Source organism: Anas acuta, chromosome 31, assembly GCF_963932015.1.
Source record: "Anas acuta chromosome 31, bAnaAcu1.1, whole genome shotgun sequence".
In the NCBI taxonomy this organism is placed as follows: Eukaryota; Metazoa; Chordata; class Aves; order Anseriformes; family Anatidae; genus Anas; species Anas acuta.
In genome coordinates this window covers 1,092,238-1,101,258 of record NC_089009.1, presented here as the reverse complement: position 1 = coordinate 1,101,258, position 9,021 = coordinate 1,092,238, and the positions used below count along the sequence as shown (strand labels likewise).

General features: G+C 52.9%; 2 protein-coding genes across 7 annotated transcripts; one reads left to right on the top strand and one right to left on the bottom strand.

Annotated features, from left to right (window-relative positions):
* The first annotated feature begins 255 nt into the window (after positions 1 to 255).
* On the top strand, positions 256 to 5,071 carry LOC137846226 (tripartite motif-containing protein 10-like). Of its 5 annotated transcripts, none has more exons than XM_068664042.1 (8): positions 256 to 1,230; positions 1,925 to 2,355; positions 2,823 to 2,918; positions 3,002 to 3,232; positions 3,371 to 3,393; positions 3,744 to 3,859; positions 4,013 to 4,072; positions 4,364 to 5,071. In XM_068664042.1, the coding sequence occupies exons 2-8, from the start codon at positions 1,972 to 1,974 to the stop codon at positions 4,879 to 4,881; spliced, it is 1,428 nt and encodes a 475-aa protein (XP_068520143.1). In that variant the 5' UTR covers positions 256 to 1,230; positions 1,925 to 1,971; the 3' UTR covers positions 4,882 to 5,071. The 5 variants fall into 5 exon arrangements, with proteins under 5 accessions (XP_068520143.1, XP_068520142.1, XP_068520141.1 ...); XM_068664041.1 differs by having other exon boundaries at positions 256 to 1,591; positions 1,930 to 2,355; XM_068664040.1 differs by having other exon boundaries at positions 256 to 1,591.
* A 74-nt stretch (positions 5,072 to 5,145) lies between these two features.
* On the bottom strand, positions 5,146 to 8,980 carry LOC137846236 (C-type lectin domain family 9 member A-like). 2 transcript variants are annotated; one of them, XM_068664066.1, is made up of 6 exons: positions 7,785 to 8,980; positions 6,958 to 7,179; positions 6,680 to 6,826; positions 6,281 to 6,435; positions 5,722 to 5,831; positions 5,146 to 5,567 (listed from the first exon to the last, which is right to left on the bottom strand). In XM_068664066.1, the coding sequence occupies exons 1-6, from the start codon at positions 8,173 to 8,175 to the stop codon at positions 5,444 to 5,446; spliced, it is 1,149 nt and encodes a 382-aa protein (XP_068520167.1). In that variant the 5' UTR covers positions 8,176 to 8,980; the 3' UTR covers positions 5,146 to 5,443. The 2 variants fall into 2 exon arrangements, with proteins under 2 accessions (XP_068520167.1, XP_068520166.1); XM_068664065.1 differs by having other exon boundaries at positions 5,722 to 5,834; positions 7,785 to 8,976.
* Between the last annotated feature and the right edge of the window lie 41 nt (positions 8,981 to 9,021).

Genomic DNA, 9,021 nt, shown 5'->3' with positions numbered 1-9,021 from the left:
ATTTCTTTTTGTAGCTGGTTCAGCATGGGGATCTCCAGGTCTTCTTGGATGATGCCTGCAGCCCCTATGGCTTCTCCTTGCAGCATCTGCCCCAAAAAGCAAAGAAAAACAAAAACGTAAAAAAAAAAAAAAAGTAAGATAAAAAGTATAAAGATTAAAAATGAAAATTGAACAATAAAGTAAAAATATAAAAATATAAGAAGTAAAAGAATAAAAGGGTAAAAATTAAAAGGTAAAAAATAAAGTGAAAGAATAAAAGTATGACAAAAATAAAAATGGGAAATTTGCTATGGATCATATCATGGGAACAGGCAAGGTGAGGGGATGCTGCCTTCTCCCACCTATGGGTAATGGCCAGAGCATCCCAGGCTCTCAGCCCTATGCTTTGAATTTCTCTTTCTACAGCTTTTTGGGCCAGAAACCTTCATTATTGCCCTTGCAACCCATAGGTGTGGTGGCACTGGCATGGAGTAGACAGGAGAGGACACATGCAAGGGGAAGAGGGAGTGGAGGGACAGAACGTGTGGCTGAGGACCTGAAGATGATAATATAAAAACTTAAGAGCACACGGTGAAGCAGACAAAAATACCATTCCTCCCTATTTTGAAGCAGAAATAAACATGATAAAAAGGTTCTTTTTTAAAGGAATTAACTACCAGTGTGGCAAATGCCACCAAGCAGCAGCCACATTTGGAGAAGCAGCAGCAAATTCGGTGTGAGTTTGTGAGATTGTTTTTGATGTAATCCAAAATTGCAATTTAGGAAGGAGTTCCTGGGCCATTTGTAACCCATGAAAGAGGCTGGAAAATGGGATAAAAAAGCTGCTTGTTAGGTGAGCGCTGTGCTACTGGTGGGTGCTGAGCCCCTAGGAGGTGGTCGAGCTTGGATGGTTGCTGTGCTGCCAGCACCCCATCTCTCTCGAAAAGACATTTATTCCCATCGCCAAAAATGACAAAGCATTTTATCTGAAGCTTTATCCAGCCAAATTCTCCGTTGGAGACACCGATCTGACAGAGGGGTCATATATGAGCCTTTCCCTGGCAGGGAGACACCAGGCAGCACATTCCTCTCCGTGTTTCCTTAAATAGGGCTGATATTTCCCTCTGTCCCACATGTGATCCGCCTGTGAGCTCACACAGCCTGTGCTAACCCACCGTAGAAGAGCCCTGTGGGTTAAATCACCCCACGCTTTAAAAAAATCTGCAGGGATCTCATTCTGCTGCCTAACAGGTAAGGGTCTTTTTGGGGACATTCAGGGCGAAGCTGTCACCCACCCTGGCATTGCTGAGATGTTCTTCCAGGGATGGATAAAAATTGGGTTTGCACCCTGCGTGGTCCATCTGGGTGGGTTAACCTGACGACAAGGGGAGTCGTGTTGCTGCAGGAGGCTCCAGGCTCTGTATTTTTTTAGGGATATTTAGCAATTTGAGGCAGTTTTCACCTTTGACATAGGGTTTGTGAGGAATTGGTGTCTTGCTGGCTGTCCCACTGCCTTTCTGCCTTGAAAGCAGCTTGGCTTCTGCTCCCATGGGAAGACTGCACCAAGGTCTCTCCTAGAGGATTCTGAAGGGGAAGAAGGCACAAACAGCAGGTTAGAACCTGAGCTTTTTGGGGTGAAATGTCCGTTTACGCTGGGTGGGATGCTTGGCTTCTTCTTTAGCCCCCCTGGGACTGGAGACACCAATCTGAGGCTGGTGATGGAGACTTACGTAAAATTAAGCTCATACCAGATGCCTGAAAGACAGATGTCAACATCCACATAAGTAGCAAAACACACACACACACAAAAAAAAAAAAAAAAAAAAAAAAAAAAAAGGCTTGCTAGCAGGTGATCCATCCCATCCAAAAATTGCCTTCTAGAAGAGTTTTGAGCCTCCTTCCTCTGCCCGTGCCGGTGCCGAGACCTTTTGTGTTTTCACCCCAGTACAGGTGGCGAGGAGAAGGGAAAGGGGAGAGGCTGGAGATGCTGCCATGGCTTCTGCTGCTTCTCGAGCAAGGGAAAGGGGAGAGGAAGGCGCCCACCACATCGTCCCAAAGCATCGGCCAGATCCTGAGCACCTGAGCTGCGGAGGTGGCACAGCCAAATCCTGTCCAGAGCGAGGAAGGCTCGGAGATGCCGAGGCCATCAGCCACCGAAACCACCTCAGGAAGGGGAATTTCCAGCCCAAACTCCACCTGGAGCATTTAGTGGAGAAGCTGAAGCTCTTGGGGCTGGAAGGAGGCGGAGAGGAGGAGCAGCTCTGCTCGTGGCATAAGAGGACGTTTGCCTTCAGGAGGGATGCGAAAGCATCTGGCTGCGGTGCACCAAGGGCTTGTGGAGAAGCCCACAGAGAGGAACCTGCCCAGGAGGACAGGGTCAGGCCCGTGGTATTATTATTTGGGATTTTTCTTTACCTGAAAGTGGTGGTTTTTCGACCACTTTAAAGGATGCTGGAGTTTCTTGGAGCTTCTTGGGATCATAGGCTTCAAGCCAGCTTCCTTTTACAGTTCTCTCTCTGTTTTCAAACTGTAAAAATAAATAACTGGAAATAATTGGAGAGAACTAGGAAAAAATATTGATTTGACTAAAAAATATGAAAAAAATAATTTTCAGGCCACACCCTTCACCCCAAAACAGTTAATGGGTATTTTCCAATGTATTTCATCTAAAAATCAAACTGCATTCCTGGAGTATCATCAAGAGTTTCTCTTTTGTCCCCCCGTGTCTATTTCTTCATTTTTGTGTCTACGCTGCAAATTTTTTCCAGTAAAAGCCAAGCATCACATCCCTTCCTTCCCCACTCCCCCCAAAATATTCCCCCAAACTGTTTTTCTTTCTCCAGGAGCAAATTCACAGAGACCTGGAGAACCTCAAGAAACAAAGGGAGGAGCTTTTGGAACTGAAAGCAAGTGGGGAGAGGAGATGCCAGGGGTATTTGGTAAGAAGCTGTTGCTATCACCCAGGAAAAATTGGGGTGCTGGACCAGCATGGTCCATGCTCTTGTCTTTCCATGTCCTACAGACACAAACAGAGGCTGAGAGGCAGAAAATTGTGTCCGAATTTCGGCAGCTGCGCCGGTTTCTGAAGGACCAGGAGGTCGTCCTCCTGGCCCAGCTGGGGGAGCTGGACAGGGAGGTGATGAGGAGGCAGGAGGAAGAGGAGGCCAAGGTGTCAGGGGAGATTTCGCTCCTCGACGTCCTCATCTGGGAGGCGGAGAGGAAACTCGAGCAACCCATGAGCGGATTCCTGCAGGTTGGATGCTCCACGGGGCAAGAAGGGAGAGGGTCCAGCATCAATCCTGGTGTTGCCTTTCCTTGGAGCCTTCCCCCAAATTTTGGGAAGGGGAACTGAGGCTTTTTCTCTCTTTTTTTCTCTCTTTTTCTGTTGCAGAGTGCCAGAAGCACCATGGGCAGGTACGTGCTCCTGCTCAGTGTGAGGGGTCATCCCAGCCACCATCCCCGTGGTTTCTGGAAGAGAACTGAAAGTTTTGGTGGTTCAGGCAGGGTCAAAAAGAGACATGGAGGGACAAAAAGGTGCCCCTGAGCCCCAGGGTGGGGAAGGCATGAGAGAAAGGGCAGAGGGCAACAGGAACCCAAGTGTCCTCCTTCTGTACTGAGATGCTTGGAGACTCCAAGCCTGGGACTGAAGGAATTTTCCTCATCCCCATATCACCTGGGGCGCAGCTGGAGGAGGGATGGTCTCATCATCTCAGGCTATGCCATCTCCATACGCCCCAGGACTAAAGGGAAGGGTTTGCATCCAGGTGGGAGACGAGCAGCACCCGGAGGATGACGGAGACCTTTTTGGACCTAGAGAGGAGGCTCCATGTCATTTCTCAACAAAATGACATCCTCAGAGAGGCGCTGGGGAGATTTCAAGGTATGGTGGAGCACAACTGGGTTGAGCAGGGGTTGTTTTCTCTGCTTGGAGGGAGGCAAATTTGTCTGCTCTTTCCTTACTGTAACATCCTAAAAACATGTAGAAGCAAGCAGCTGGAGATCATGACATCCAACGTTGTTCTTCATCCCCTAGACATTTTACCCTCTGAACTGGAGAAAGAAGTAGAACCATCTCTAGGAGGAGAGGGAAAAGGTGAGTCCTTGCAGACAACAGCCTGCTTGGGCTGCTGCTCCAGCAGTCGTTTTTAGCCGAAATACTGCTTAAAGCATCTGGGAAATGATGGGTTGAGTTCAATGTGGGCTTCCTGAAAACCCAAAAGAGCTTTTGCCCCATGCTTAGCATGAGGCAAGGCTGTCCCAAGCAGGAAGATATTGAGACATCTCTCCTCAAGCACCCAGGAGAGGCAAATTTGTGGTGCTGGGGCTGAAAAAAAGCTGTGGTGGGGTGACGCCTTCTTCTACCACCCATTTTCTCCATCCCAAGCAGCATTTGTCACTCTGGACCCTGATACTGCCCACGCGAGCCTCGTCATGTCCCGGGACCGCCGGGGGGTGAGGTGGACGGATGCAGAGCAGGATTTGCCCCCCGACCCCAGGCGATTTGATGTCTTCTGCTGCGTGTTGGGCCACCGGGGTTTCACCATGGGGAGGCATAGCTGGGAGGTGGAGGTGGTGGCTGGTGGGACCTGGGCCCTCGGTGTGGCCCGAAATTCCCTGTCCAGGAGGGGCTGCTTGGAGTTTCGGCCGGAGGAGGGGATCTGGGCTGTGGGGCGCTGTGGGAATCGGTACCGAGCTTTTGCCTCCCCCCCAACCACCCTCCCCACGAGTGGGAATCCCAGGAGGATCCGGGTGGTTCTGGATTACGAGGGGGAACAAGTAGCTTTCTACTTTGCCGAGCAACTCCCCCCTGTCTTTACTTTCCAAAAAGCCTGCTTTGGAGGGGAGAGCATCTTCCCTTTCTTCTGGGTGGGGAGAGGCTCCCACCTTCGCCTCTGCCCCTGAGTGCTGAGGGAAGGGAGAGGGGCGCCTCAATTTTGGGATGTTCGAGCATCGCCATCCCCTCCCCGATGCAGGCAAGGGGAGATGAGCACCCCATGTTCTCCCAGGGGCTTTGTTTTGTGCTCGTGTTATTTTTATGACATTATAAGATTTTCTACCAGATCATCCTATATATATATAAAAAAGGCAAACCGTTGAATTGTCTTTCTGTAAGATTTTCTACAAGATCATCCTATATATATTAAAAAAAAAAAAAAAGGCAAACCATTGAATTTTCTTTCTGTATTTAATGTTATCTAGGGCTATGGAAACTTCATGCTCATAGCTCTGGATGCTGTCCCCTTTCTCCTCCTGCAAGCCTGTGGAGGACAGCGATGTTGTCCCCATCCACCAGGACCCTGGCTGCAGCTGGGTTTTCCCCTGTGCCCTGCTGCAAGTCAGAAAAAGGAGCTTGGGGTGGAAATGCATTCCTCCTCATTCACCCCTTGCTTGGGTGCCAAGGAAGAGGAGGAGGGCAGGTGTTTGTCCCCCAAGCCCTGGGGCCCCAAGGCTGGACATGGGGTGGCTACAGGGCGACAGCATCCTTCTCGCAGACCCATCTGGACTCGGCATTGCAGCCCTCGGAGCGGATTTGGGAATCTTTTATTAGGGCACAGCTGCCGCTGGTGGCCGAGCCCAAGACGTGGAACCTGCAGGAGGAAGGAGAAAGGTCCCTGTCCTGGGGCTGGTGGGCACAGAAACCCCCCTGCTTCTCCTTTTCCCCCAGGAGCAGGCTCTGACTGAGTTCTCCAGTTTTTAGGGACGCAGCAATATGGGGACAAAGCCAAGGGATGGGGCACTCACTGCTTGGTGTCCAGCACGGAGCCGTCCAGCCACGTCCAGGTGCCCTTGGCCCCTGTCACCGCCAGCCCGATCCAGACGTAGCCCCTTCCCTGCGTGACATCCTGGAGCACCTGCTATAGGAGGGGGTGTTGGAGAGCTCTTATTCCCTTTTGGGGAGCAGATGCCCTTCGTGGGGCTGCTCTGGGTCTCCCCATCCCTTTTTTGGGGAGCAGATGCCCTTCGTGGGGCTGCTTTGGATGTCCCGATCCCTTTTTTGGGGAGTAGATACCCTTCGTGGGGCTGCTCTGGGTGTCCCCATCCCTTTTTTGGGGGGCAGATGCCCTTTTATATGACTGTTTTGGGGTGTCCCATCCCTCTTGGGGTGCAGCTGCCCTCCCTTTGGGTATCGGGGTGGTTCAGGGATGCTCCTGGCAGGGGTGGGAGCTGCGATCATGGGGACATGGGTGCTGTTTGCTCCCCATCTACCCCCCCAAAAAAGGATGATTAGCCCCAGGGAGATGCTGGGTGCGGGCTGGGGGTCTCCAGCTGCCCCCCACCCCAAAACAGGTCCCTGATTTACCATCTGCTCCCGGTTCCGGATGATGAAGAGGGCAGAGCCCTTTTGGGCGCAGTCGTCCCGGCTCCTCTGCCAGTCCCGGCTCTCGTGGGACACCCAGTAACACCAGTTCCCGTGCTGCAACCAGTCCCGGGGACACAGCCGGCACCCTCTGCCATCTGAAGGGACAGGAGGCCCTGAGGATGCAGCCAGCCCCCATGGGCCGGATTCTGACCAAGACTTGGGGCTGTTTGATCCAAGAACAGCTCAGGTTTGGGCACAACTTTTTCCTTCCAGCATTTTGCTGCAGCGAAGACCCCCGCAACCTGAAGCATCTTTTGCATTATGGGGCCACGCTCTTAAGTGTTTTGTACCCCAAAATGGGCCCGGATGGCCAGGGTTACCCCAGGATCATGGGCTTACCCATCTCGGGTGCGTTGCACAGGGCTGTTTTCAGCTGGAGCTGAAATCTCTCCAGGCAGCCTCTGCATCCATTCTCCCAGTTTTCAGCATCGGTGGCTGATGTGTTGAGAGTCACATAGCACTGTCCTGAGCCATGCAATTGCCAGACTGCAAAAAAAAAAAAAAAGAAAAAAAAAATCACTGCTAAATCACTGCTTGTGGCTTCCAGGGTCACCCTGTCCCTGCAGGTGCCATCGTGCCGGTGCAATTCATTTGTGGCTCGGCGGTGCCCTACTCACCTCTCAGCCCCAGGGTTATCACTGCTATAGCCAAACCAGTGCTCAAAGCCCATCCTGCGCTGGCGACCAGGTACTGGCATCGAGAGGATCCTGTGGGATAAGATGAGCTTGGATCGTGCCCACCCTCACAGCCCAGCTGTGTCATGGGGCAGAGGGGATGGGGGGAGCAAGGTGTCTCCATCCGGCCCCACGACGGCACCACAGATGAACAGGAAATTGCAGCTTGAAAAAAAAAAAAAAACCAAAAAAAACAACAAACCTTCCTCGCCTCTGCTGCATGAGAAAGCAGATAGGGTCCTGGGTTTGTATTAATTGTGTAGGGCACAGGGGAATTTTCAAGCCTGCACAGGATGGTGTGGCTCCAGCGGTGCTGATGCTGGCCAGAATGATGCGATACGAAACTGGGAGGAGACGAAGGCCTGGGAGATGTCCTGGGGTGCAGCGTGGCTGTGCTCCCCTTCATCTTACCCTCTGCCCACCCTGTGGCCCCAAAAACTGCACTTGGAAAGGTTTGGGGAGCCCTGGGAGTGTTGGGAGCTTCTGGGTGAGCAGCCCAGAGGGTGGAGGGAACATCCTCCTGCTTGCCCAGCCAAACTTGGTGCTCCTCAGGGCTTTCTGCTCTTCAACCCCACTGATTTGCCATCCCACACGTCCATCTTGAATCAAGGGACCCTCCCCAACGAAGCCCCCTTCCAAGCCCATCTCTTGCCCCCTTGCCAAACCCACATCTCCCCAGCCTCGAGCTGGAGGAGAATTTTGATGGTCTTGAGCCACCAGCGGCCGCACTGTCCCTACCCCACAGCCCCTCCGCCACCCTATGGCCTCACCTGCCATCCCACCGCCTTGCTGCCTCCGTGGGGCACTGCGTTTCGCCCCAAACTTCAGCATGGTGTAGCCCTCCTCATCCTCCATCGCCCAGAGCCACGGCGACGAAGGCTGCAGCCACCACGCCGGACAGCCTCCAGCTCTCCGCCAAGGCATCGGCGATGCTGTGGCCACAAAGGAAATGAGGCCTCGAGCGGTGCTGTGGTCTTCGGGGCAGTCACCTCCCTTGGCTCTGGCCCACACCCACGCTGGTGATGCTCTTCCTCCGGACACAGCACCCTGGGGAGGCGCAGAGGTCCAGGTGCTGGTGCAGAGCTTGGGTCCGTGCATGGAGATGCTCCGATGGCGCAGCTCGGGGGCCTGAAGCATCACGTTGCAGCTCTCCAGGTGCATGGCCACTGTCAAAGTTGGGTGTGCGTTGCACAGCCCAGCACCTCACCGCACTGCACAGCACCCCATGGCACAGCACCTCGCTGCACAGCCCCGTGGGAGGCAGGAGCAAAGAACAGCCAGGACCTCATGGAGTTATTTGAGCATGAGCAAAAGAGGCACTGAGATGCTTTTCTTCCCTCCTGTGCCTTGATGGCACACACCTGGGGCACAAATTAAATGAATTAACTTACTTCCAGCCCGAGTGGTGCAAATAAGAAGGGGGAGCTATCGTCCCTTGGTTCAAGCCTTAAGATTCTCAGATCAAGGATGAGCAAGCACAATCCCAAATCTTCTCGCCTTGGAAAAGAAGCACGGACGTGGAGCGTGCTTGGAGGTGGAGAAGAGCACAGAGGCAGCAGGATACAGCTGCAGGGGGACGAACTGCCCCCTCACCTTGCAGGCTGCCGGATGAAACCCTCCTGAAACCACAGGACGAAGCGGTTCCTGGCCCCTTGCTGAAGGATGGCAGCAGATCCAAGCCACATCCCGTGCCCGTCCCGGCTGAAACAGCTGCTGCTTGCTCTGCTGGGCTCTGCATTTCCCGTGTACGAGATGACCACAGCCATGGCACAGCACACACATCCACAGCACAGAAAGGCTTTTTCCACATTTCTTTCCTCCTCCACCCCCCCAAAAAAAAATTAAAAAATTAAAATAGAAGTATTTTGCTGGTCCTCAGATCCTCCCTATCCGCGGCCAGGGATGGGGAGCAGGAGGGAGAGGGATGCTGAGCACAAATCCCTCCGAAAGCTCTCTCTGCACAGCCGGAACTGTTCCCCCCTCGTCCCCCTTGGCTTTTTCCTGTGC

Bases quoted from the DNA above. Each gene is read 5' to 3' on its own strand.
- LOC137846236 (XM_068664065.1), bottom strand. From the start codon at position 8,175: ATGCACCTGGAGAGCTGCAACGTGATGCTTCAGGCCCCCGAGCTGCGC. The intron at 6,436-6,679 runs GTAAGCCCATGA...CTGTCCCTTCAG, and splicing joins GTGCAACGCACCCGAGATGG to ATGGCAGAGGGTGCCGGCTG. The intron at 5,835-6,280 runs GTAAATCAGGGA...CCCCTCCTATAG, and splicing joins TCCGGAACCGGGAGCAGATG to CAGGTGCTCCAGGATGTCAC.
- LOC137846226 (XM_068664042.1), top strand. From the start codon at position 1,972: ATGGCTTCTGCTGCTTCTCGAGCAAGGGAAAGGGGAGAGGAAGGCGCC. The intron at 2,356-2,822 runs GTCAGGCCCGTG...TTCTTTCTCCAG, and splicing joins AACCTGCCCAGGAGGACAGG to GAGCAAATTCACAGAGACCT. The intron at 4,073-4,363 runs GTGAGTCCTTGC...CTCCATCCCAAG, and splicing joins TCTAGGAGGAGAGGGAAAAG to CAGCATTTGTCACTCTGGAC.